Source organism: Myotis yumanensis, unplaced genomic scaffold (genome assembly GCF_028538775.1).
Source record: "Myotis yumanensis isolate MYYU_CA2020_CCGP unplaced genomic scaffold, mMyoYum1.0.hap1 SCAF_4, whole genome shotgun sequence".
Lineage (NCBI taxonomy): Eukaryota > Metazoa > Chordata > Mammalia > Chiroptera > Vespertilionidae > Myotis > Myotis yumanensis.
Genome location: NW_027223755.1, coordinates 94,201,564 through 94,229,399, shown reverse-complemented (window position 1 = coordinate 94,229,399; position 27,836 = coordinate 94,201,564). Strand labels below are relative to the sequence as shown.

General features: G+C 46.0%; 1 protein-coding gene across 2 annotated transcripts in view; it reads right to left on the bottom strand.

The window, feature by feature from the left end:
- GRIN2A (glutamate ionotropic receptor NMDA type subunit 2A) overlaps window positions 1–27,836 on the bottom strand; it is a 392,774-nt gene that overhangs the window by 155,638 nt on the left and 209,300 nt on the right. For both annotated transcript variants that reach the window (XM_070412996.1, XM_070412997.1), the window contains one exon: window positions 9,345–9,937. In XM_070412996.1, coding sequence (XP_070269097.1) covers window positions 9,345–9,937 — 593 coding nt within the window. The remainder of the gene's footprint in view (window positions 1–9,344; window positions 9,938–27,836) is intronic.

Below are 27,836 nucleotides of genomic sequence, written 5' to 3'. Positions count from 1 at the left end.
GAAACTAGCTGAGCAACTTCTACAGAGCCAGTGAATGAGAAAATATCACATCAGCATGAATAGAAAAGGGCTGATACACACTCCATAAACCCCACTCCCAGCAGCAACACACAGTCGGGAGGGAATCCACAAGGCCCAGGTTCTCCCTGAGGAGCGAAAGGTTTGCACCCAAAGGCAGTGCCCCAACTTTTAAGACTTCCAGGCAGGAATGTGGGATTATCATCAGTTCTTCATGTTTTTCAAGACTAGCTAAAAAAATATAGTTTTTTCATGAAATCTTACAATTTTGAAAACAGTAAAACCATTCTGTGAGTCAACAACAACTTCAGGTCAATTTGCAACTTCTGAAAGTAGTATAACAGGGTTTAGATCCAAGAAAACTGGATTTAAATTTTGGCTTCATTTTATATTAGCTGTGTGGCTTTTGTCAAGTTAACTAACTTCTCTGGTCCCCAGTTTCCTCATCTATAATATGAGTTATTATGATTTATAATTGACCTGCTGGTCATCTACTCAACACCCATTCCCCTCTTCCTCCTTCTTAACAGAACTCATATTGGTTGAGCCTTCATGCCTCCCACAAGACTCTATGGCCTTAGGGAAAGCTTACCTCATCCCCAGTTCTAAGAGTAGGACTGGTTTGTTGTAACCTAATCCTATTTGCCTTCTCAGTAATTGGGTCAGGAGTCCCAATTAAGCCATTTAGCATACGGCATTGGTCCAAAGATGGGCATAAGACCTAATTTGGCCACATAGAAGTTATCCCAGGTATTGCTGGCAGCAACCTTAAAGTCATGAAGGAAGCCGTTTGAGAACAAAAATGACAATTCGCAAAGAGGAGAATCAAGAGATCACAGGGAAAAGAACCAGAACCTTGATCATACTGCACCTGAAGTCCACCCTACCTCTGGAAATACAATCAAATCATTCAATCACAGAACTGAATTAGTTGATAATTATCTATAGTGAAAACATCCAAATTCATACCTAAGGATTTAAGATACTGTACCTGAAGTGACTGGCACAAAGGAGGCACTTACTACATGGTAGGTTGTAGCATTGAAGAACTTTAACACTTCTATTATATCACATTTTAAAATAAATATATATACTTCCATAATATAACTTATGAAACTCAAAGTATCCCCTCCCATAATAATGTATTATTTCAATGTAATTAAATTTATAACATCTTTTTATTAATCATGATGGAAATGAAAAGGAAATGAGCACAGGTCTCAGGAGAACTGTTCTCCACTATGCAGGATGCTGAGCAGTGTATGTTTATTCCTTGTGTTGGAACCAACTGAAGCAAATCCTCAGGAAACTGTCTATGGGATTTGGGCAAGAGTACACCAAACATCAGCAGATCAGCCTATTCATTCACCAAACACTGGGACTTGTCTAAAACTGTGTCTGGCCTCCCATGCCCATGCAGAATCCAGCTAGCGTCACCAAGATGAACAGAGACTCCTCCGTTCCTGGGATCCAGCCAGCCTTGAGGCCCTGGGAGCCTGCACCAGGCTCAGTCACACCCGCAGGCAGGCAGCCCTCACATGGAGATAGGAGATGGGGAAGCAGAGAAGCCAGAGGACAAAGGCAGAGAGCAGGTGAAGAGGCCCATTCTGGCTGTGTAGCTCCCACCTGGAAGGGATGATAAGGAGGGCTTCTGCCCTACATATGAGGAGGTGCATAGACAGACACTCTTCCAAAAGAGCCAACAAAAGCCAGCTTGCAAAGGAACCAGCTCTGAGCGCTGGCCCCTCACACTGCAACCCATGCTCCTCTCCTGTGGTGGAGAGAAATCTTTAACTTTGTTGTTTTGTGTGACAGCAGATGTTTCCCAGACATGTCAAAAATGAAACAAAAAGTAGAGGTTTTCCCCTTCCTGAGGTGTCACCATCTCTAAGATATCACCATTTCTAAGATCCAAAGCTTGGCTCACCACCTATGTCACAGCTCCAGCCCAATATGGTATTGGTTCCCTTTGACTCAGAGGACTCCTACTCCATTTTCCCGGTAGTTCATCCTATGATACATTTTACTTTACAACGAGGTTGCACTAAACCCAGGTAGGTTAGCACTGGCCATGGATTATAGAGCTTTGGAAGGTCCATAGTACCGTCACAATGTCTAGCATATAGCAGACACTGCACAGACATCGATCTGGCTCCACAACAAAATAAAGACTGGGCTAGGACGTCTCCATGGGGGAAAGGGAGCTGAAATTCACAACTCCTTCTCCCCAGTATTCTCCTCCCCCTCTGGTATTATTTACTAATCAATGTGAAACTCATCATGGTTTGAACCTGGTCCTTCCTCTGATTCTTCATTCTTCCCTATGTGATCTCACCCAATCCTCAGGCTGTAACTGCCACCAATAAGCTCAAAACGTGTATATTGTATTTTCCATCTGACCTCAGACTTTCCCTCCAATTGCCTACTTGAGATCTCCACATGGATGTCTCAAACATGTGTTTACTCCCCCCAATTTGTTTCTTCACTGGTTTTGTAAAAGGCACCATCTGTTCAACTGTACGAGTGAAAAATTATTATCATATATCTCTTTTATCATCTCATAGTCATCTATCAAGTCTTGTTAGTTTTACCTCCAAAACATGCATTGAGCCTACCCACTTCTCCCAAGTCACCATCTTCTCTCCCCAAGACCAGTGGTTGGCAAACTGGCCCCTTGAGTGTGGCTCTTCCACAAAATACCACGTGCGGGTGCGCACGTACAGTGCAATTGAAACTTCGTGGCCCATGCCCCGGGGCCAAAGAGCCGCATGTGGCTCTCGAGCCAAGGTTTGCCGACCACTGCCCTAGACTATGTCATAGTCTCCCAACTGGCCCGGTGCTTACACACACTCTCTGGCCCCAGTATACTCCCGACCAGCGGGCACCAGAGTAATAAAGAGGATACTTTGCTTTATCTTTTCCCAGAAGAGAGTTGCAACAAATTATTAGTATGTGTCACCAAATTAACAAGTTTCAAAATGAAAATTTCCCCCATAGCCCTGAAGGAAATAGATCAATACATCTGTCTGTTAGGCAGGCTGGTCTCTACCTCCAGACTTGCATCGGGATTAAGGCAAATTTGAACAATACTTACATTTTCTGTATGACCCCAAACCAACCTAAACCACCGTTCCCTCAAGGTGTAGGCACGGCCAATTTCGGTCCTTTCAAGTTGCCAGCATCAGGTTTCCACCATTTGTCAAGCTATTCACTGGATGCCAACTGGAAATGATTGACTTGCATTGCAGGGCTGGCATACGGTGCTTTTGACTCCCAGCCAAGAAAGAGAGGCTGTGTTCCAGGAGAGATGCCACAAACCGAGATGACGCTGACGAGAGGCTGTTGACTTAGCTCTCAGGCTGAACACCCAGGGGGCACAGCCCACTTCTCATGGGTCCAGTAGGACACACGAGGGGCCCAGCTCAAGCTATGCATCTGGTCCAGAGAAGCAGAATTAACCCCTGAAGGGTGCCAACTACATCCTAGATGTTAGGTTAAGTGCATTGGGTGCATTTAAATGTTGCCATAACCCTCTATGGTTAGAATTATCTCTGTTTTCAATCAAGGAAATGAAGGCTTAAATCAGGGAAGTAGCTTGCCCAGGACAACCCAGATAAGGAGAGGCTTTGAGCAAAGCACTGTCCAAACTCACATCCCACTAAGTCACAGAGTACCATGGAACATGCTTTCGGGTCTCAGCATGGCACATGCCCTGGCTTCTCTCACTACCCATCTCTTGGAGACTCAGCCTGTCCCTATTCCTGAGTCCAGAGACCCTATCAGATTTACAGCACAGACCCACAGAATGGTTTGATCTCCTGGGTGCCTGGTGTCATTGCCAGAAATGTTTGTGGAGCATATGGTGGTCCAACAGACAAATATTTGCAAAAAGTTATCACATTCACCCTGTTTTAACTCCAGTCAGGCTCGGAGAATCAATTGAGCAGGCTCTTCTATTGGCATCAAAAAGGAACCAACGGTGATCATTCTTGTTATCAAATAAAAATATTCCAACCAGGCTAGTGCAGTCTCTTAGTGGGTCATTAAATCAGGAACTTTTCCTACAACTATTTTAGAAACAAAGGCTGAAAAAAGCATCAGTGTAACTTGGATGTGAAGTAAACTCACTCTCACTTATATACCTTCCATTCCTTTCCTATCGGTTGGGTAATAATTTACAAGGTTGTTGCTTCTTAAAGCAGAGGCCTGCCTGCATAAATCAAGAGGTTAATGTAAAACACGTAAGTGGTCATGTCAGGTGTCATCAGTTAAGGCCAAATAACTTTCCCTCAATACTAATGCATAATACTCCCAGGAGAAGATGTTCTTTTCTTACGTGTTTGGGCTATAGATCTACTTGAGCACTTCTATTTGGCTTGCTATGCAGTAACTTCTCCATTTCCTACTCCCTCGACTAACATCAGAGCCACAGGACATATAGTTGCAATTCAGTTGTTAAAAAAATGAGCCTAGAATACACCTCCATTTCTCACATTCCTGCCTGTACATAGCTTGCAGTGTAACAGTATCAGTTAAAGTAATAATAATGATGATGATGATTATCATCATTATCATAAAATAATAAGAAGGCAGTAATGACAGTTGTGAAATGCGTACCGCCAGCCAGGCTCAACGAGAAGTGTTGTACATAGAGACTTTTATTTAATTCTGCTTTAATAAGAACAGATGACTATAACACACACACACGCACGCATTTTAGATACAAACCTGGGTTCAGAGTGGCTAGGAACTTACACTTGGTCAGTATGTGGCCAATTCAAAACCAATTCTGTGATATTACCCAGCCCATGAATTTCTCTGTGCCACACTGTTCTTCTTCACCCTGGCCAGATTCCTCCTAAGGTAATCCCTTGGCAAGGGGTTTGGCTCAGTAGATAGAGCATCGGCCTGTGGACTGAAGGGTCCTGGGTTCCATTCCTGTCAAGGGTACATGCCAGGGTTACAGGCTCGATCCCCAGTAGGGGGTGTGCAAGGGGCAGCCAATCAATGATTCTCATCATTGATATTTCTCTCTCTCTCTCTCCCCCCCTTTCTCTCAAAATCAATAAAAATATATTTTAAAAAGTTAAAAAATGCATCTAGTTATCCCTTCTGTGATCTCCTCCTCAGTAAGTGTAACATGTGTTCCCTCCAATGGAGAACACATGAATACATGCACATACATTTTATCTATTACAGTAACTATGTACAGACTGCTTTCCATATGCCAAGCCGTGGGCTAAGACGTAAATACTTTTCTTATCCCCGTATTTCACCTGAGGGAGCAGACCTGGAGGAATTAGAACAGAAGAGTTCTGATCAGGGATTCAAACCAGACAACCTGGCTCCAGTGCCCACACCCTTAACTGCGAGGCCACAGTGCCTCCCAGGGAGCCCCATCCACCAGTGAACTGGACAGATCTTGGGACAGAACTGGACAGAACAGCCTACGTCCCACCCCAGCAAAACAGGTCCTGGTTTACCTTCCCAGCGCTGGGAGTCGCCAGTGAAAACTCTGTGCTTGGCGAAAGAACAGATGTTTAATAACTTTGCAGTAGCGAGGAGGAGGTTACATAACATGGCTGAGCTATTTTTGAACTTTGGAAAATGCTGACTGCTCTTTTCAGAGTGCCTTCTGTAAAACCAGGAATGTTCAACCTAAAGACTATTTCCCCCTTGCCCCTACTCTTTTTATTCTGGAATCCCAGAAATGGAAACAGGTCCACAGTCAGATCAACACGTCACCCAGAGCAAGCCCTCCTTTGTACCGGTCCAGCATCATAAGCCATCAGTCACTGTTGCAATAGCCCAACTACACCAGCTCTGTGCATACGATTACGAATAATACCCATGAGGACCACCAAGGGACATCACCATTAGCCCCGAGATGTGCTCAACCAGTCGGAGTGAGACCCAGAGCCTCTCAGTAAGGCAGCGTGAAACCATCGGGTGTGGCTGCACCTAACACTCTTCTGAAGCCAGTTGCTTCCCGCCCCCACCCCCTAAACAGTGGGGGTAGTGAGAGCTATTTCTTCACTAGATGCTTTACAAAGGAAGACGTTTTAATCCAGTTGAAATGTAACTTTTAAAGATTGGCAGGAGAACACCTAACTCTAGAGTCCTGGGCTCCACTGAACAAGTGATGAGTCCAACTCTGTTCTCTGCCTCCAGCCATCCAGCAACCAAATGTCCATCCAAGGGGGGTGATTAAATCACAGACGCTTAAGTAACTTCTACAACAGAATACAAAACAGCAACTGAGAGGAATATGCTTGAATTCTATGTATCTTCATAGATCAAATGAAACCATAAGGTTGAGGTAAAGAAAATTCTAACACTTTAGATACCATTTGGTACCTAAGAAAGAACTAAATTGGGTCTAATGACATGATGTTTATTGTAGTGTTTCCCCTCCCGTGGAGAGGAAGGGAGAGAAGCAGGACTGGACAGAGGTATGATCAAGATTTCTACCTTATCAGTAATGTTTTATTTTTTTAAAACTGTGAAACACATATAACGTGTTAACCTTTGTTCTCTGTGGTAAGTACTAGGGTGGGCATTTTATTGAACTCCATACTTTCCCATAGTATTCTTTCTGAGAGAGAGAGAGAGAGAGAGAATTAGAGTTCTTGTTATCTGAGTTTGTCTTCAGACAAATCTCTCCTGTCCTCATCAGATTGTACATTCTCTGAGGGGCAAGGTTACACCAGGCCTAGCACAGGGTCCATTGGGTGGGAGGGGTGATTTTTGGAGGATGGAAAGATACAGTCCCCTTAATCCTTTTCTTAACAACCGCCTTCGTTGGGCTTTCTCAAGCCCCCAGTGCTCACCTTGCCTTGGAAAGAGGCCACTCTCCCGGGCATGCTCAGGAGCACTGTGATGATGGGGAAATGTGGTCGGGGCCTTGCTTGGGCTGGATTCCAGCCCCACACACTCAGCGAGCACCACCGCGCTCCATAAATGGAGAAAAGTTTCATTAAACACCAGGCAGCAGATGATAACCTACCACACCTGACGCATTCCTCCTCTGGGGCTGAAACATCAGCTCCGAAACTGCCTCCCTCAAAAGCACGACTCCCGGAAATAGCACGACAGCCTTCACAGCAGGAGGATTTTTTTTAGGAATGGAATTCAGGGTGGTCACTGGAAGGAGATCTGAATGCCTTGCCAATGATCCTTCTCAAATTCCTTTTCCTGTATATATTATATTTCAATTGCCCTAAAATTGAGTTGTGTTCCCATCAAAATTATACATTTCTGAATATCCCAGCTGCAGGGCGCTTCTTGGAATGAAGAGTGAGGATCATCAGCCCAGCGCTTGTCCCTGGGCTGGCAGCAATCCTGCCGCTGTGAGAGGCGCCGTGTGTCCCACGGGTTGACCCCAGTTCCTTCCTGCTATTTGCACAATTATTTAAAATGCTGGAAGTGCCAATGTAGAAACAAGATCATTAAAGAGCGGGGGAGGAGGGGAAAAGGGGGAATTTCAAAGGGCCATGATTTCCTAACTCAAGAGTTGTTCAGAATTATGTCTATTTTATGCACCTATTACACACACACACACACACATACATACATGCACACGTGCAAACATACACACACCTCCAGCCCCAGCCCAGAGATAATCCCTGAACTGGAGCAGATTCAAAGTCCTAAAACCTTCCAGAACCATTTTAGAGAGAGGCGTTACTCTGCTAATAATCAACCAAACTAGTCTGCTGACCCTCATTTCTGGTGATCAGAAAAACTTCACTGATCACTCTGACAGTCACTCAGTCATTACTAGGTGCTCGGCACTGTGCTAAGCAGCACTTTTCATGCATCGCCTCATTTCATCCTCACAAAGCACCTAGCACGTTGGTTCTTGATGCATGACCCCCAGACCAGCAGCACCCGCATCGCCCAGGCACTTGTTAGAATGACAGAGTCTTAGGATCCACCCAGAGCTTCTCGATGAGCTCAGAGCATGGGGCCCAGCAAGCTGATTTAACCAGCTCTCCTAGTGGTTCTCATGCATAATGAAGTTCAGAACCGCTGCCTAGAAAGTAAGTGCTATTGTCACCGCTCCTCAACAAACTGAGGCCCAGAAAAGTACAATGATCGTCCAAGTCATATAGAAAGTGGTTGGCACAAGATTTGAACCCTGACAAATCTGACTCCAGAGTCCAGTCCCTTAATCCCGGTGCCACACTGCTCATTATCTGAGGGTTGGACATGGATTAAATCAGCAGACAGCAGGCAAATGCATGCAAGACGGGTGTACGAGTGTGATCCTTCTACGTCTCAACAGCCGAGTCATAATGATGGGCCACAAAGAGCAATGATGCTTCTCCCAAACATACTTTTTAACTTACATGTCCACCAAAATGGGAGTCATTATATAAATTACAATACGTCCATGTGATGGAATATAATGCAGCTTTGAGAGCGTGTTTGCCAAGATTTCCAATGCCCTATAGAAATATGTAGGACATAAGAAGGGGAGAAATTCAGCTACACACTCAGCCAAGGACTAGGAGCACCACTGTGGGCAGTTTTCCAAATGTTAGCATGTTGGTGAGGATGTGGGAAGTGAAGTGATTTCACAAATGGCTGGTGTGAATATAAATTGATATAGCTACTTTGTAGGACAATCTGGCAGTAGATACTTAAATAATTTTAAAATGCACATGCTCTGTGACCCCCAAGTTCTGCTTCTCGGAATCCACCCTAGAGAAATACTTGCACATGTGCATAAAGAGACACGTAGGATGATTAGCACTGCAGTTTTGTTTCTAATGAAAAAGAACCTAAAAGAACCCAAAATTCTATTATTATGAAGGCTGGATAAATAAATCATGGTATATTCCTATTGAAGAATGCAATGAGTAAGTAACAAAGAATGTAGGTTTTCATATGTGTATGTTTATAAATGTATATCTACATACACACATATCTAAATATTCATACATATGTATGTACACACATATATCTACATATATGCATATACATATTTGAAATATATCTATAGATAGAGAATTGATGGATGGATAGATAGATCTCAAGTGTAAGTTTTCATGGGATATTGTTAAGTAAAAAAATTAAGTTTCAGGAAACAATATAAAAAGTTACTTAAAAACAAAAGGAGAGGAGAAGAGAGGAAGAGGGGAGAGAAGTGCAGAATCAAACAAAATAATCCCATACGCACAAACACAACACTCCTGATTTTCAGTGCACATTTTCAGCAATGAGTACGTATTGCTCTTAGTATTTAAACAAACAAACAACAGCAACGAAAACACAACTCTGATCCCCAGCAGAGAGAGACAAAGCAAAGCGCTGCCTCTTACTGGTGCAGGGTGTGCATCGGGGCCTCCGGCTTCTCCGTCTGCCCGTAGCAGCTGGCCTTGGCCTCCGGGATGTAGGAAAAACTGTCCAACATGGAAGACGCGGCAGTGGTCAGGATGCCCAGGCCGTCCCTTACTCTCGCCTGCAGGCTGTAGTCCCAGTCATCATAGGAGACTGAAATGAGTCCTGATGGAAACTCTTTGGGGATGAGTTCTGTGTTCCCAGAGACCAAGCTGGGGACAATCCAGAAGAAATCATACCCAGTGAGGCCCAGGGAGCGGGCCTCGCTCAGAATGAGGACAGCTTCATCTTTGGAACAGTAGAGCAAGATGACGGAAGAGTGGATCTTCTTTAGCTGGACTTGCGTCTTGGCATCGTCAAAGGAGGTGTCCAGGGTGATCACGTTCTGCATGTCCCAGCCCACAAAGCTGTTGTCCACTGTGGTCTTAATGAAGCTGATGAAGTCCCTGTAGCCAGGGTAGATGGTGGTCACCAGGGAGAAGACATGCCAGTCGTAATCCTGCATGATCTTCATCATGACCACGGCTTGTTGCTGGATGGACGCTCCAAATTGGAAGAAGGTAGACGTCGGATCCTGCCAACAGGTAAAAAAAAGAAAAACAAGATGAGGCAGAAGGCAGTTTATACAGCACCATCTGTCTTTATAGGCTAACAGAAGCTCCTTCCTAGAAGTGAGGGGAAATAAATCACATATCTATTCATTCGCAAACATTCTTGAGCACCTACTGTACACCCCACCCTGAAAGAGATACTGAAAATACAAAGAGGAGAGAAGTCCTGGAGTTGGAGCCCACGCCCTGATACACTGAGGAACATCTGTTACTTCTGTCATCTCATCATCTATTCTCCTCATTTTCCTCTAGTTCATCCCATCCACCTCGCCCCTTTGAGTCCATATGTTTCCAACAGAATGAACTCTTTCTGGCCCCCAGGCTCATGGCTGGGAAATGAAGCCATCAGAGACAAAACAACATCAGTAAATAGAGACAGATTCCTGATGACACTTAGACCACCTGTGGCCTGCCGTGCCTGTAGCCATTGACTCTGGACCTGTTGGTTTATAAGCCAACAAGTTCCCATGTTCACCTGAGCCAACTGTAGTAGAATTTCTGTCCCTTGAAATCTAGACTCCTGTGTAATATAGAGGATAATAAATGCTGGGTGGACATCTATCTGCTCAATCAACAAATATCTGGCGAGCACCTAACTGTGCAGCAACAGCTTGGAGAAATGATACATACGGCAGGCACAGACATTGCCTCTGTCTTCATAGATCTGCTGGGATTTTGAGAAAGAGCAACTTCCATAAACTGGGGGCTGAGAGAAGCACGAGAGAATGTTGAAGGAGAATCCAGGTGTGGAAAAGGGGAAACGGGTGGATATTAGAGTCAGAGGAGCCCCGAGAATACATCTTGACTATGCCAGGAACTACAGATAAATGCATTATGGTTTGTGAAACAGAGGGGATGAGATGATGTTGAAGAGCTTGGCAAGAACCCCATCACATATGGCCTCAGGGGTTATGTTCAGAGGCTTACACCTTATTCTGAGCATAAGGTGGAGCTGCTGGGTGCTCTTATACTGGAAAGTGGGGTGGTAACTTGCGTTGGGTTGAGGGGCTTCTAATAGGTCTAACACCACCCCAAGTCTATGGTCTAATCATGAGAACAAGTTTCCATTTGGAAAAGGCAGCTGATACATACAGTTGTACAATTTACAAATTACCTTTACACCCCTTAACTCATCAAAGCTGCATGAGGACCCTCAGAGGGTGGTCTATTGTTAGCAGGGGGAGATAGGCTCAAACTGGTTGCAGCCAGTGAGTATCCAAACTCAGGCTCTCATTCCACGTCCAGCACCCTTTGCAAAACAAACCACAGCCCTCTTGGGATCACTGAAGATCAGCTTAACCTACGGTGCAAAAATGCCAATGAAGCAAGGTATGTCTCTGTGTTGTAACAAATCGGGATTTGACCAACGCTGAGATGTATTTCTTCCCGGGAACTAAGAAAATTCTCAAAGGGTCCTCATTGTACCACAGTCATGCATGTTTTCATTTTGCATGCTGTGTCTACCACGTGTATTCCCACAAACTTGGAAGTACGAATATGGGAATGGGAACGGGAACTCCATTGTGTGTGTGTGTGTGTGTGTGTGTGTGTGTGTGTGTGTGTCTTAAGAGCGAACAACTCCATTCATATCTTTCAGAACAATACTTTGTAGCTGTGTATCTTAATTCTGAACAAGTCTGCATAATTTTTGCTGTGGGCTCTCACTGAACAGGAAGTTTTATCTGAATGGGCCAAAAGCTATAGTTCTTCGAAATACTCCCCTTTTCCAAAATGCAGGGTTAGGGGGATAATTTGAGTGCAGTGTGGCTTGAAGAAAGAGAGGAAGAAAAAAAACAGGAATAAATGCCTTCTGCGCCCCTTCCAACGTTACAGTTCTATGAATTTTACCTAATTAAGTCAATTAAAATGGGAAACAGGTTTAAAGACTTTGGGTCGTTATCTTTTTCCCTACAGTAGCTTTTGGAGAATTCCAATATTCTTGGATGGATTAATCATTTCAAATCGCCCTCAACAGGACTGTGGACTACTCAAGGGCAGAGATTCTGCTGCCCTCATCTCTCTGTCCCCAGAACCTGGCAGAAGGCTTGGCACATGACACATCAGGTAATGGAGGGTGAGGAAATGCATGAGTGGATGAATGTGCGAATGAAGCCTAAGGAGAATGTCCTTGGTCTAAGCATAAAGTGAAAGGGAAGAATTCAGTATCTGAGGTTGTGCTTTCTATGGCTCTTGAATGTCATGTCCAAAAACTAAAACCTTTCAACATCGTCACCCTACTATCATGAGGAACCCCTTCTCCATGAAACACCCAAAATACATTTAGGGTGTCCTTTATTTATAATGAGATATAGGAGCCCTATAAGCCCCAATAGGTATCCATAGAACCTCAATTAAATACCCAAAAAAGGCAACAACCTACAGAACCCACCCACAGAAGAAAGCACAGAAGTGAAGTCAGAAAGCAGTTATAGTCATCAACCTTATGTGCTGTCACGTGCCTCTTGGAATGGGACTGAAAAGTTCCAAACTTAATTACAAAAGAAATGTAATAAGGAGCAAAGATGCCTCTGAGGAAGCCAGTCACCAGTTACAGGATGACCGCAAAAGGCAATGGGACCAGCATCTTCTTGCACTGAGCACACAAGGAACTAAGAAAGTTCTCAGGAGGACATATGCTAAGGGCACAGCTGGAACCTAATAAAAAAAAATCTCTGAGACAACCCACACACCCAAACTTCCTTGGAATAATTGGTATTGGTGGAGGTGAAGGTCAAACATGTTACATGTAGGAGTTGATGGTATGTGGGGTGCTCCAACACCCTTGCTCCATGTACTATGAGCTAGACATGACCAGTGTACCCATGAGCAGCTTTCTGCACAAGGCAGAATTGTATGCAAATGCAGTTTTATCTGGTTCTCCACATAGGGAGGAGGGCACGGCTGCATTGGGAACTTTATGAAGGAGAAAGATAATTATAAGGATAGCAGTTCATTGGCCAAGAGCTTGGCACAGGCCATCTGGGGAAGAGTATGTGCAAACTCATTGCCTTGTGCCATCCTCACCCTCCTGTCTTGCAATACTTTAATCCAAGTTCAGTCTCTCCTGTTACTCTCTTGTGATCCTCACTAAGGTCTTCTCCCTGGAGGAATAGCAGTGTAACTTCTGGGGTCAGACTACCCAGGTACCAATGCTAATTCAGTGTCCTTGGGAAAAATCACTTAACCTTTCCAAGCCTCAGTTTGCACATCTGTACAATGGGTATGGCAATGGTAATAATTACACCAGCTAACATGAGAGAAGTGCTTACTATATATGACAGTCACGTGGCTAACACTTTTTTTGGTGAGATTATCCTTTAATCCCACCCCCCCCAACCAACTTCCTAAACTGGTATTATCCCCATTTTAGAAATGAAGAAATAGATTCAGAGTAGAGTGACTTTTCCATGGTTACACAGGCAGTGAATCAGGTTTACCTGCCTTCAAGATTCCAAGCTTTTCACCCCTGCACCATGCTGTTGGCAATGATAGCATTTTTTCATTGAATTGTATAGAAACTTCCAGTACAGTACCCACCACATATCAAATGGTCAACAAATGTACTAGTAAGTCACTGTTATTTCCCCATAGGCCAGGAATCTCAGTGTCTCACATCAGGGCTCATGCTACCCCCTCCACTAAGGAGGTAATTCACACTCTGAACTTGAGAATCTCAATAACTCACCCTATTCATGGCTGCCTGATGCTTTAACCAATCTCTTTCTCTACTCTATAGCCAGTCACCTATGGCCTCCCTACACCTATCACATTAAATTTAGACTCTCTAGCCTACCCCTGCATACTCACCAGTCAAACCTTGTAGCTGAAATAGCATGGGCTCTGGTCTATCAAACCTCAGTTCAAGTCCTCATGGGGTTGCTGTGAGGATGGGATGAGCTAGTAGAAGTAACGGGCTCTTCTATCTATGAGGACCCCAACAGCTTGGGGTTCCTCTCCATGTGCTCTGCCCTCTAGACCACATAGACACCCCAGAAACCTAAGGGGATCCTTATCCTATTTCAGAAACTGGTATCTCCAGATCCACTGGCATGCAGCTCTTACATCCCCCCTGCAAACCAGCCCACTCTCCCTGAGCCCAAGGAAGCTGTGTGAAGAGAAGAAGGAACTGTCTTTCCTCACAGTGATGAATAATGCTTTGGAGAGAGACCATCACTTGTGTCCTTCATGGACCTCATGCAGTTACTTTACACCACTTTCATTTCCTCTGACATCTGCAACGAACTTCAAAACCCATTGTGGACCAAAGGCATTGTAATCCCCTCAGAGGGATGGACTCAAGAGTTATTTGCAACACATAATTGCACAGTGAGGCACTGAAGAGCCTCGCGTTTAGCATTGGATTTTTCTAAGGTGGTTTTATGGACTGGCAGGAGGTAATGGGGGAATCTGGCCACATTCCCAGGGCCTGGCAGCTGATATGCCAAATGGCCCTTTCTTTCAGGGCCCTGACCATTCTTCCTGCTCCCTGCATGGATAGCAGAGACTGTCCCTCCTGCACTTAACCTCCTGCCCCCACTCGGCCTGTCCTTTTCGGATTCTGTAGCGCAGCCTCTGACCACCTCTGGCACCAGCCTCCTCGGCAGCGTGAAGCCGGGGGAGAGGAACAGATTTCAGACACCCACTTTGGTTCTGAAGCAAAAGCAGTTTTCCCCATGCTCACTGCTCTGCAGAACACAGAACAAACTGTTTTAAACACAAAGCGAGGGAGGCAGGGAAGTGTGGGATTCTGGGTGTCTGCTCTCAACTCAACTCTGTGCTTCAGTCCCACATGAGGTCTCACTCTAATGTCCTAGAATGTTCCAGGGCCTGACTAGGTGCTCAAGGTCAGACTCCATGGGTATCAAAGTCTGATATTTAATAGAGTCTAATGCCAACTTTCATTTCACTTACTCAATCCACAAAGGCTATAAAGGGCACCCACACCCATTATCTCTTTTTTCTTTTAATATATTTTATTGATTTTTTTACAGAGAGGAAGGGAGAAGGATAGTCAGAAACATCATTGAGAGAGAAACATCGATCAGCCACCTCCTGCACACCCCCCACTGGGGATGTGCCCGCAACCATGGTACATTGCCCTTGACCGGAATCAAACCCAGAATCCTTCAGTCTGCAGGCCAACGCTCTATCCACTGAGCCAAACCAGCCAGGGCCCATTATCTCTTTCTGATTCTAAGTCCCCAAGAGATGAGGTATTGCAAGTCGTTATAACAATCATGGATGGCTTTTATCATGAGGACACAGGAGGAGAGGTGAAGAAATTTTCCTAAATCTACGTAGCTCCAAGCTGACAACATCTGTTATTGCAAAATGCCATCCAATATTTCCTTATACCCAATAGTAGCTCTCATTCCTGGCTGCACAGAGAATCACTTGGAAAGTTATTTAAAAGCACCAACCCTTGTGCCCCACACCAGTCCAATTGAAATGAATTTCTGTGACCTGAGTATATGAACTCCAACACTGATTTATTTGTTTTTCTCTGTCTCATCCCAATGGCAGGATGTTATTCAAGTCAGTGTCTTCAAAGCCTGGCACAATGTCTAACACACAGTAAGGGCCCAATAAATATTGGGTGAGGAAATAAATGAGCAGAAGCCTCCTTCCCAGGAGGCATAAGAGAAACAGGGTCAACCCTGCCCCCATTTCTATAACTTATTTTCCTTCTGCCTGCCAGGGTGGGTACCAACAAAAAGGATAATGATGCAGGTGACCCAGCAAAGATCAAGAGAAACTCCTTGGGAATTTTCTTTCTCCTGTCAGAGGATTGCCTTGGTGAGCCATGATTTACTGTCTGCCACTCTTATTGTGTATCAACTGAGCTTTTAAACATTTTCATTTCAGTTTCCATGGATGAGATAAAAGGTAAAGGTATCGAACCTGATAAGCTTGAGGATTCAGATGAATAGCATTCTCACATACATATAAGCTACATCTGTCCTACGGGAGGATTTCTATCCCATCATCACCCATCCTCCTCATCCTCCTCCTCCACCACCATCATCATAATCATCCCCCCCATCATCATCATCACCACCACCACTGCCATCATCATCATCCCCCATCATCATCATTATCATCAGTCACCATATCCATCAATCTTCATCATCATTATCCACCACCACTACCATTATAATCATTCCCCACCACCACCATCATCATCATCACTCACCATCATCATCCTTCTCCTACTCATCATCATCATCACCATCATCATGGTTACAATCACAACTAATAGTAATTGGACATATCCAATATGTAGTGAGAATGTAGCTTGCCCAAACTCACCTAGCTTGGACTTGGCAGGGCCAGGATTCAAGACCAGGCAATCTGAATGCTTAGTTACTGGAAAAGTGATTTCAGGTATGCGGAACAGGAAACGTGTGTGTGTGTGTGTGTGTGTGTGTGTGTGTGTGTGTGTGTGTGTTGGATAACCACCACTCAATAAAAGAAAAAGAAAACCTCCAGAAATGAGAATAAATGTCAAAGATCTCCAATCAATTGGCAATCAGTTTATGTAGGAGACTGAGGCTGAGGGGAGAAATCATCCTCAGGTGCCATTTCCCAAAAGCACATCAGTTCTATCATCCACAAACACAATATTTCATCCCAAGCAATCTCCACTCATTGGACCATTTCATGACTCATGTGTTAGCCTTCATTTTTTTCCTATCAGGAAAGAAGAAGGGGTCTCTTCCCACATTTACTACTGCAGTTAACCACCACTCACGCTCAGATTACTTCTTCATCACCCCCCAGGTTTATTTCTTTTTCCTTTCTCTATTATACCTGCTTATGTTCAGACTGTCAGCAGTTCTCTCTCAGACTATGGAGTCCCTACCCCAGTCTCACCCACATCACCGCTAACAGAACTCTTTTTAATGTTCATATTGGAGCACTGTGTCCCCCTGCTTAGTTTTTCTCAGCAGCTCCTACAACGTTCAGGATAAAGTAGAAACACACACCAACCCCATGACTGTTCAAGTGTTTGGGGCTCAGCATCTATCTCAGTACCTGAGAGAGGCCAGGTACTCCATAAACATGTAGCAAATTGAATTACTGAGTGATCTAATGAAGCCAAGTAATGAGTGCTTGGAAGGAAAACCAAAGGAAGCCTTCATATTTTCCCCTGTCCATCATTTCCCCAAAACACATCAGCTCCATCACCCACAAACACAGAATTCCACTTCAATTAAATTTGCACTCGTTGGACCTTTTTATGACTTATGTTCTATTCCCCAGTTTGCTTCTCTTGGGAATAAATCCGCCAGCAGTCTTCTAGAATAGTCTAACTCTCTTGGTTCTGCTTTCTCCTCCTCTCTCTTCAAATGAGAAGTTTAATCTTAAGTTCCTGGTGATTGTTGGGTTCCCAGCGAGGGTAGCTATCCAAGGTGGCTGGAGTGATCTGATTCAGAAACCAGGAGAGCAACACCAGTCTTCACTCGGAGTCTGTTCACTAGTCTCTCAGAACAGAGTGGAGGGGATGGGTATTAAGTAAGGTAATTTCAAAGAAGAGCTCTACAATTTGGGGATCAAGGAAGGGAATCTTTATCCACCTCCGAGCCTGGGCTTCCAACACAGCACCTACTGGCCACATATGACTATTTAAATGTAAATTTAAATATTTGGTTTCTCAATCACACTAGCCACATTTCAAGAGTTCAATAGTCTTTACACTTTAAAGCCAATGCTCTCCTACCCCTGCCAGCCTCATCCCTAAAGATGCCAATTCAGTTGGTCTGGGACAGGGTCCAGGACTTTTTTATCCCCTCAGTGAGTGTAATGTGCAGCGAGGGTTGAAAACACTAATCTGAGCCTTCAGTATCCAGCCCTGTAGCTGTGCATCAGCTCACTTGGGGAATTTTTTATGCTTACAGATTTCTCAGCTCCACGCCATCCCCCACTGCATCGGAATCTCCGTTAAGGAGCCCTAGAATATGTACTAATATTTTCCCCAGAATATGCTGATGGACAGCAAGACATGGTACAGCTAGTCCAGCTTCCCTATTTTCTAGGTGAGGAAACTGAGGCCCCAGAATCTTGGACGACTTGTTTCAAATCAGTGGTACCATGTGAACAGACACAGGGCCTCTCGCCTTCTAATTTGGTGCTCCCTTTGCTTTGTCATGAAGCCATCAGGTACGAAATGTTTTCTACAAGGAACAGGGGCTTTGTAGGAAGGACACGGGCTTTGCTGAAAGCCCATCTGAGATCTGCTTTTAGCACAAGTGAGCTATTTAACTTACGCCTCTGTTTTCCCATCTGAAAAATTGGAATAATAGTAACAGTCAGAGCCTTAACGGGTCGCTGTGTATATTTTCAGAGGTAATGCACATAAAGCACTTGGCACATAGGAGGTGCTTGCTTAGGCTGAGTTGATGTTAATAGGGGTGATGATGGTAGCCTTGACCATCAAGCCCCAAGTACCACATCCATCATGGACTTCTTAGTGTCTCGCTTCCTACTTATTCCTACCCTTCTGAATCGCCAGCACCTTTGTCTTTATCTCCCATCTGCAGCCCTGACTTGTGTGTGGTTGCCTAGTTGCTGAGAGGCACACATCTTGCCTGCCCCTCACACTAGAATTCTACAGAGCAGGGCACCAGGCCCTTCTGAGTCCTCCTCAAAACCTTGCATGGCACCAGGCCACCACCTTAGGAATGAAAGTAGGAGAGGAATTCTGAGTCTGCAAGGCTGCCAGTGGGCAGAAAGGGAGACTAGTACTTTATGTATTTGAATGAACCTGCCAGATGTGCTGCTCTAGGAAGAAACATTCATATACTGATTGCCTTTCATATATATATGTGTGTGTGTGTGTGTGTGTGTGTGTGTGTGTGTGTGTATGGATTTCAGAGAGGAAGGGAAAAGGAGAGATAGAAACATCAATGATAGAAACATCAACCCGTTGGGGATCAAGCCTACAATCTGGGCATGTGCCCTGACAAGGAATTGAACCGCAACCTCTTGGTCAACCACTGAGCCACCTGGCCAGGCTACTGATTGCCTTTCATTCATTCAATGAATTTAACAAACTCCGGTTATGCGCCAGGCATTGTTCAGGGGAAGTGAATCTAGAGAAGAAGGCTACCAAAGCAAAGGTCCCTGCTTTTATGAAGGTTCCATTCTTAGGGGATTAGATAGACAAGGAAGAAGGAAATCAATACATAGACTAGTTTCTAGGAAAGCAGGTGAGCAATGGTTCAGGAGTGGTGTGGAAAGCCTGGGACCTCTGCTTTAGATCACCTGGTCGGCCACATTGGCACTCATCAAAGGGATGCCAAGGAAAAGCCAGCCAGGAAAAGCTGAGGGTCAGGGTGCAGGTAAGGAGAGCCATCCAAGCAGAAAGAACAGCGTATGCAAAGGTAGGAACGGGTTTTGCAGGTTCAGGGAACAGAAGGAAGGTCAAACAGCTGTCATTTAAAGGAAAGTGGTGGGAGATGAGTTAGGATAGTAAATAGAGGCTATATCACACAGCAACTGTCCAGTAGATCTGGAAGGGCGTCTGGATTTAATTCCTAGGTCAATCTCATTCCAAACAACACCTCTGTTAAATGCACCATTAGTGTCTCCCAGCAGGGGAGCTGGGAGGGGACCTGGAACTTAGAGCATGTTGGGGTTTCATGTGAGCCAGCCCTGTTCTTCCCTTTGGAATTCTGATCTGAGGCAGGGGCAGCCTACATTGAAGATACCGTAAAGCATGTAACTGTCAGCTGTACCAGTTAGTCGATTGGTACCCTAACCTCTAAAGGAAAGGATGGAACTCCCATATCTACCTGGGCATTCCAGACTTTTTCTCAGTTCATCATGCAGAGCTAAGCTCTCCCTCCAGCGAGTCATACAATGCTGGAGGAGAGAATGAACAAATGTATGGAGAGATGTATTTCTTGACTACACCAAGAACAGCCCAACACCCTTTGCATCCATCAGAACCGCCGATGATTGATGCTCTTGGCCCCAACCCGGCTTTCTGGATCGTTAGCAGGGCTGGCCAAGAAGGGACACCTGCTGAGACTGAGGCTCTTATTTCTATGCAAGGTCATAGCAAAGGCGGAAGCTGGCTTCACCCAAGTGCTCTGTCAAACTGCAGGTGAGCATCGAACTCAAAGCTTCCAAACAGGGTCGTTAGCAATTACAGATCACCGAGGCTACACAGGGGCATCATTTGTTGTTGTTGTTGCTGCTGTAGTTATGTTTTATTTTGTGTGTGTGTTTGTTTTTTGTCAGTTTCAACTGTAGCTAAGCCATTGGCCTTGCTCTGTGCACCTGAAGCCATTTTTTTCAGATCCCTTTTCTTAAAGAAGCATGAACCTCCCTGAGCCATATCATAGGCATTTGTTATTCTGACCACCAACCATCCTTTCTTCCTTTACTGGTAATAGTGAATTTCCCCTGGAAGCCATCCTTTCCCCTCTCTCAGTCAAGCCAATTGGTTCATCCAATCCTCACAATGTCAGCAATTAGTTCCAGGGTAGGAGCATGTCCTAACCTGGCCCATTCAGACTGACTCTCAGGATTGGTGGAGAAAGCAACTAGGGAAAGACAGTTTCTCTTATTGTTAGACCTGAGTTTCTGGCAGCCATCCTGCACCACTATATTCCATCCTGAGAAGGAAACCGTCAAAGCCAAAGGCAAAGCTGAAAGGAGAGTCACCACGTTCTAACATCCTTGTTGAGCACCTTGTTCAAGCCACACCTGCCGCCGAGTACCAATGCTGTCATTGCATGTCCCAATTAACTATCTCTTTCCAGTGGTTCTCAAGTGGGTCGCGACCCCTGAAAATACATCCTGCATATCAGATATTTACATGACGATTCATAACAGTAGCAAAATTACAGTTATGAAGTAGCAACGAAAATAATTTTATGGTTGAGGGTCACCACAACATGAGGAACTGTATTAAAGGGTCGCGGCATTAGGAAGGTTGAGAACCACTGGCGCCAATTCGAATTAGCTTTTCTGTCACTGGCAACCAAAGATTCCTGGTGCCACCGAGACTACAAAAAAAAAGAGAATAATGTGATTCATTCCTCACTCACCTTCCAAACTTAGATCATGAGAATGCAAACTACACAGTGGTGTGTTTCCCTTCACCATCCTTCCCTTTTCTTACCCATGCTTTCCCCCTTGGAACAGCTGCCTCTCTCCACATATCTCCCTCTTCCTGCATGAGCTCTTTATCCTTTTTTTATTGTTGGTTTTTCTTCAATATGCCGCTGTGATTGGTTTCTTCTCACAGTCTGACAGCCACCGCCACCACGACCCAGATGAAAGACATGACAGTTGCCACCAGTAATAATCATTTGTCATTAAACTGTTGCAGGGAGGAGAAAAAGCAAACCGACCATGTTCGTTACATCTCCATCTCTGGCTGTCACACTCGGAGGGGCTGCTGTGGAACTGCAGGAGACAGCTTTATTTTTGGAAAAAGGAGAGTCTCTGGCGTTCCCATAACACCTGCTGGGGGCAGGCCCTGGTGGTAAACATCAGAGTACAAAGGTCCTCTTCAAAACGCCCCATTTCTCCAGGAAATGTCTACAAGCAGCTCTGAGAGCTGAGCCTGTGGAGAAAACTGCTTCTCCCTTTGGGAGTCTGTATGTTCATGTTCTTAAAGGCCCAGAGGTTGGTGCCAAATAGACAGAGTGTTCAAGCCTTGGCTCTTACTCTTACTAATATCAGGACCTTGGGCAAAATCCTTAAGATCTTTGAGATACCACTTTCTCATGTTAAATGGAGGGAACGTTAGTTCCTACTCTCAGGAGGTTGGTGGGACTGAGATAATGTATAGATTGCTCTCAGCACATACCAAGAGCTCAACTCACAGGAGCTGGGATTAGGCTGTTGTCACCATGAAAGAACTACAATGACAACAGTGAAACCCAAAAAGGACAGCCCACCAGCACAGCCTCAATGCAAACAGAAGAGGTGCCCTGTGGCATGTCCCAGTAACAACCTGACACCAGGCTCCAGAGCAGCTTGTACTGTGTGCCGGGCATGAGCTGAGGACCGACAGGTAGACAACTCGGCCCAGTGTTAAAACTCAACCCCTTCATATAGTTTCAGTTTTGCAAGATGAAAAGCGTTCTGGCTTTGGATACTGATCTTGGTTGCACAGCAATGTGTAGTACTTACTATCACTGAATTGTACACCAAAACAGTCAAGATGGTCATGTTTATGCTACATATATTTTCTCATAATAAAAAATGTTTTAAGGGAGGAAAAAAACCCACAACTCAACCCCTTCGGTGCTGAGCAAACCAGAACCACTCCTCAGTCAAGCAAAGAGTTTCAAGTGCATTTAGTCCTCACACTGTCCTTCCCATGAAGCATTTCTGTTCCCATGTTGCAGTTGAGGAAGTTGGGGCTTATGGGGACATGCTTCATTGCTTTAATAAACATAGGGAGCACCGGGGCCTTGTTCACTGCAGGTGCCACCCGGGGGGGGGGGGGGGCAGTGCAGGCTGGAGCACTGCCCACAAGCTCCCAGGTGGCATGTAGGTGCTGGTCCAGGGACCGAGCTTGAGGAGCAACATTGGAGAGGCTCAATGGCATGGCCATGGTCCCGGGCAGCATTGGGCAAAGCAGAGGTTCAGAACCGACCTGGGGTCTGACCCCACAGCAGCCTTCCACCATGACGCTAGGGGGGCTCTTTCTTCCAGGGAGGAGTGGGGAGTGACACAGACAGTGTCTGTGGTCCGCAACCCTCACCTGTGAGTTTCCATCGGGCCTCCCCTCTGGGGCTGCGACAGCCTGTCGGCACTGTCTTATCCGACAAAGTGTTTGGGAGAGGCTGTGAGTCAGAAGGCACTGCACTGCGTGGAAGGAAGGAAGAGGGGCTGCTCTGGGGTGAGCCACCCCACTCCTGGGAGAAAGCTGGAGCCCCCCAGGAACCAGCAATTTTGGGGAGGTAGGTGCCCACACCCATCTGCCGGGTGAGAAATGATTCCCCTGGGAGCAAAGCCTCCCTCTCTCCTGTGTGCGGCCCTGCAGTGTTCACACTCGAGGGAGTGGCTGAGTCTTTCCCAGCCTCCGTGTTTTCATCTTTGAAATGACCCCAGGGGGACTGGTTACTGGGAGGGGTGGTGGGCCTCAGGGACACCGAGATACACAAATCTCCGCGAACTGCAAAGTGGAGGCCAACGTGCCAGCTCTTTGGGTACAAATGAGCAGGGCCGCCTCTTCTCTCCCCTCCTCCCCATCCACCCCCATGGTGCTCCCGGGTACATGCTGTCCAGGCCTCTACTGTGGATCTCATCACCTGGTATTTTAAGTGCCTGTTTAAATATCTGTCTCCATGTGACTAGATTAATGCTAATGCACTTCTGCAGCAACAACACCCAGTCCAGCTCTTGGTACATGATGGAGTCCAGAACATGTTACCTGGAAGCATAAGTAAGCAGAGGAATGAATGACTAAATGAATGAATGAATGAATGAACGAACGAACGAAGTGGGTTGTAGGTATGACAGAGTGACAGAATGAATGAATGACTATTCATTAAGAGTGGCTGGGTGAGGGGCGCATCCATGGTGTTAGGAAGGTGGGGTACAAGTGAGCGCTGCGTGGATAGGGGTGTGAGGTGCAGGGAGCTGGTGGGCAAATCTGAGTTTCTGAACCACAGGAATCTTTTGCTATCCAAACATTCATGACCTGAAGGCAGGAAACAAATACAGAATTTAGGGGGGTGAGCCTGGCATTCCTTGCTATCTGAACTCTTGCTACCTGCCCTCCAGAACTCAGGAACCAAACAGTTCCAGAGGAAAAGGCTATCCCTCCCGATCCAAAGCCAGGAATGGAACAGATTCCATCAAGAGCCCGTGTCCACGCTGCTGTCAGCACTGACTCTGGGCTCTCGTGAGCACAGGACACACTGCTTCCCTTCCCCAAACTCCACCTCACTCCCAAGCCCCCTTTTCTGCCTTCCCCTCCCAATTACATACCCTCAGCATAGCAGCCAGACACAAAAGACCACAGACTGCCTGGCTCCATGTATATGGCAGGTCCAGAACAGTCCAATGCATACCTAGAGCAGACCAATGGTTGCCCAGAGCTGGAGATGACAGGAATGGGGAGTGACTGCTAATGGATATGGGGTTTCTGTTTGGGGTTCGGGAAATAGATAGTGGTTCCCTGACATTGCAGATGTACTTAATGCCGCTGAATTGTACACTTTAACATGGTTACAATGGTAAACCTTAAGTCTACTTTATCACAATGATAAAGACAGAATAAATAGATAAAGCAAGCAGGGCCTACAGCTGGGGTTGGCTGCTTCATCTAGGTCCCTTCAGTCTTATAGCCCCTTTGGTGAGATGGAGGTCCTTAGAGAGCCCTTGGACCTCATGGTCCCTTGAGGAAGAACGCCTGGGAGCCTGTAGGAGCACGCTGCCATCCATATCTTCCTGCTCCTCCCGGGTATCTGAAGTCCCCAAGCAGCCTCATGGTCATCAGTCACCCACTGACCTCACAGAACCTATTGCTTGAGGGGCTGTGACAATGGTCTGCTCTTGACAGGGCTCCCAAGCAGGCGTGGCCCTTCCTGTCCTCTCACACGCTCAAACAGGATGGTACAAGCTTAGCCAGAGCACAGACCCAGCAGGATCACAGGTGGAGAGCTGATGCGGTGGAAGGCACACGGATATCGGGATGAGGCATATCTGCGTTCACACCTCCGTTCTGCCCCGTGCTAGCCTTGTGGCCTTGAGAAGCTGACTCAACGTCATCAAGCCTCCGCTTGCGACAAGAAAAGCAATCGCCACCCACCTCATGGATCAGCTGAGCTCATGTACATAAACCTGTCAGCACCATGCCTGACCCACACCGGCTACTACCTACCGATTATTGCACGCCAGTCCCTTTTTCCACATTATCTTGTTTAATCGTTAGCACAACCCCATGGAGTAGGCAGTATTAACGTCAAAGTGAGTTCATTGGAATGCTGCTGGATGTTAAAGCCCTAGCTTGCCACCACTGGGCAATGTGCACCCTGCTCTTCCTCAATCGTAACCTGTTTGCTCCCTTTCCTTGACCCAACGCTGGTTTCCGTTGCCTATATTCTAATGTTGCCTAAAGCTCCCCCTTCCTCAGCACAGCGCAGGTCATTGCCGGCTTCTCCCTCTGGAAGTAACGCCTCCACAGCAGAAGTCTGAGCCCTAAACTAATGCCAAGAGATTTAGCAAGCTAATCTGCCCCATTTCCCTTGGACATAATATTCTGCTTTCTAATCACTTGCCCATAAAGTTCACAGATCCCGGAGCTTCCTGTCACGCATGTAGACTGGGGCATCTGAAGGGCCTCAGATTTATGCATTTCATGCTCTCAGAGACAAATAGACCAATTATGGAATACCACTGGCTCTTTGACCAGGGCCACCGTCAATGCTCATGTGCGCATGTGCAAGCTCCCCGACATCTAAAAGCCAGCATTCGTTTGTTCTCTGTGACAAGCGTTAACCCGAGATCCTCTTGAAGCTCAAAAAAGAAGAGGATGAGCTGTGATCAGAGTTCACCAACACAATTGTCCTCTGAGCACAAATTAGGAGCATGAACTAGGGGTTGGAAGGGAGTGATTTTAACAGAAAAATTGACGGTTTGACTGTTTTCCTGAGAAGTGACATAAAAGGGGAAATTGAGCGCTAGCCTCTGACGAGGGTTTCAAATTACTATTTTTTATTTACTTATTTATTTATGAAAAAAACACAGTTGACAACGGTCGGGCTCTGACCTGGGGCCTCCCAGTTGCAGCCACACTCAGTGCTGGCTTCATGCAGGGCCCAAGTCAGCTGACTCCTCCCGGAGCTCAGCAGGTTTGTCTTCTCCAGCCTCGGACACAGAGGAACTTCAGGGCCTCAGAGGCAAGGGGAGCCCTGACACAGGTCACCCGCTGCCCTCCAGCCCCAACACTCCCCCCACCCTCAGATAGTTCACATTTGTTTCAGCCCTTGCAGAAGCCGTGGGAAACTGGTAGATGGCTCCCTTTCTTCCCTTTTTAGAAAAGAGAGACCTGAGGCCAGAGGGTAGGGGAGGAGGTGGGCCCAAGGGGAGGTCATGCCTTCTGGCTCATTGTGTAGAGTGCCACTGAATCTTGTTCCAAAGCACTTAACACCTTTATGTTCCAAACAATTTATATGATTTATTTATTATGTTTATTGTTTCCTGTCTGACGACTGTCCCTGATAGAATATAAGGAATATTTTTCTTGTTCATTGATGCATTTCCAAGTATTTGTAACGGGGAGTGTGCTATATAATGGAGCGTAATACATATATTTGTGAAATTGAATTGAAGATATTCAAATTGTTGTTGGAAGGAAGGGAGAAAGTCAGGCAAGGAGAAAGTAGGGAAAGAGGGAGAAAGGAAGACAGAGAGAGAGGGAGGAAGGAAGGAAGAAAGAAAGGGAGGGTTGGGAGGATGGAGAGACAGAAAATGAGTGGGGGGGGAAGAAATAAGGAGCTAAGGTTTTCTACAGTTGATGAAAAGAATCCACTAAGGAATTTTAAGCAGAGATGTGACATAATCAGATGTTTTCTTCTGAAGGGACCACTCTGGCTGGAGCATGAACAGCTGGCGGAGGGGAAGTCAAGAGGCCACAGAAGCAATCCCAGAAAAAGGGGAACCACCTGAACTTGAATAGTGTCAATGGAGACAAAGAAGAAATATTCCAAAGATGCTTAGGAAGTCGATTCAATTGGCTCTGGCAACCAACAGATGGGTTGGGATGGGATGAGGTGGGATGGGATGGGGTGGGATAGGATAGGATGGGATGGGGATTTTGGCATTTGGAGGTGAAGGGACTTGAAGAGAATGATTAAAGGAATGTGATGTCACTTACCAAGGTGGAGAACAAGTGAGAATACTTGTACCCCTGGCACCTAGCATGGTATCTGACATACAGAGGTGGCTCAGTAAATGTTTGTTAAATGAAGGAGGGATCAAGGCGGACAAGCAGGTACTGGTAGGAGAAGGGAATAAAGCTTTGGACGATCTGCTTGTGAGATGCCCAGGTAGATGAGCCCAGCAGGCAGCAGGAGATGCAGGTCTGAGAAGAGAAAAGAGGATAGAGCTGCCGTGTGAGAAACAGGAGCTGTGCTCCTGCAGGGGCTTGTGGACAGCGGTAGATGACATCTAACCCATGCAGAATGAGAAGAGCCTTGAGAACTTTAGGAAAACATTAGAATCTATGGTCTAGCTGAAGGAAGGGTCCATGAAAAGGAGACAGAGAAGCCATGCAGGAGAGACACAAGGAGAAAGCAGGGGAGCATGAAGGCTCAGAAGCCAAAGGGAGCAGAGAGCTGAAGGTGGAGGGAAAGGCGGGAGGTGTCCGAAGTGTCCGGGAGGACAATGACCAGAAGGGATTGCTGCACAGGCAGTGAGAGGGTCGCTGGGGCTTTCGCAGAAGTGGAGGCACAGAGGCCAGACCTCAGCGACCCAGAGGGCAAAGGAGACACAAGAAGTGAAGCAGACAGTGGAAGAAGACCCAACACTCTCCAGCTAATCTGTGCTTCCTCTCCAACGCCAAGGTGTTTTGAGGCAGAGAAAAGAATCCCTCTGCTACTGGGATCAAACTGGGGGCAGCTGGCTCCTCCCCTGCCTTCTTTTCCCATCCACCGGGTCCTTGACATCTTTCCTCCTGTGCCAGACAAAGAAACGTGTGCAAGAAAACACAGGACATCCTCAAACAAGTCCCTCCATGCTGAAGGACAATGAAGGGAATGTTCTCCTTATTGTTTTATTCCAAATGCAGGCTTGCGATACACCTTCAGTGTTGAAGAATGGGGTTCCTTAGTTCTTCACTTTGGGCATCCCTTTCTCTTTGCAGAGGAATTATAAAACCTAATCGTGTTC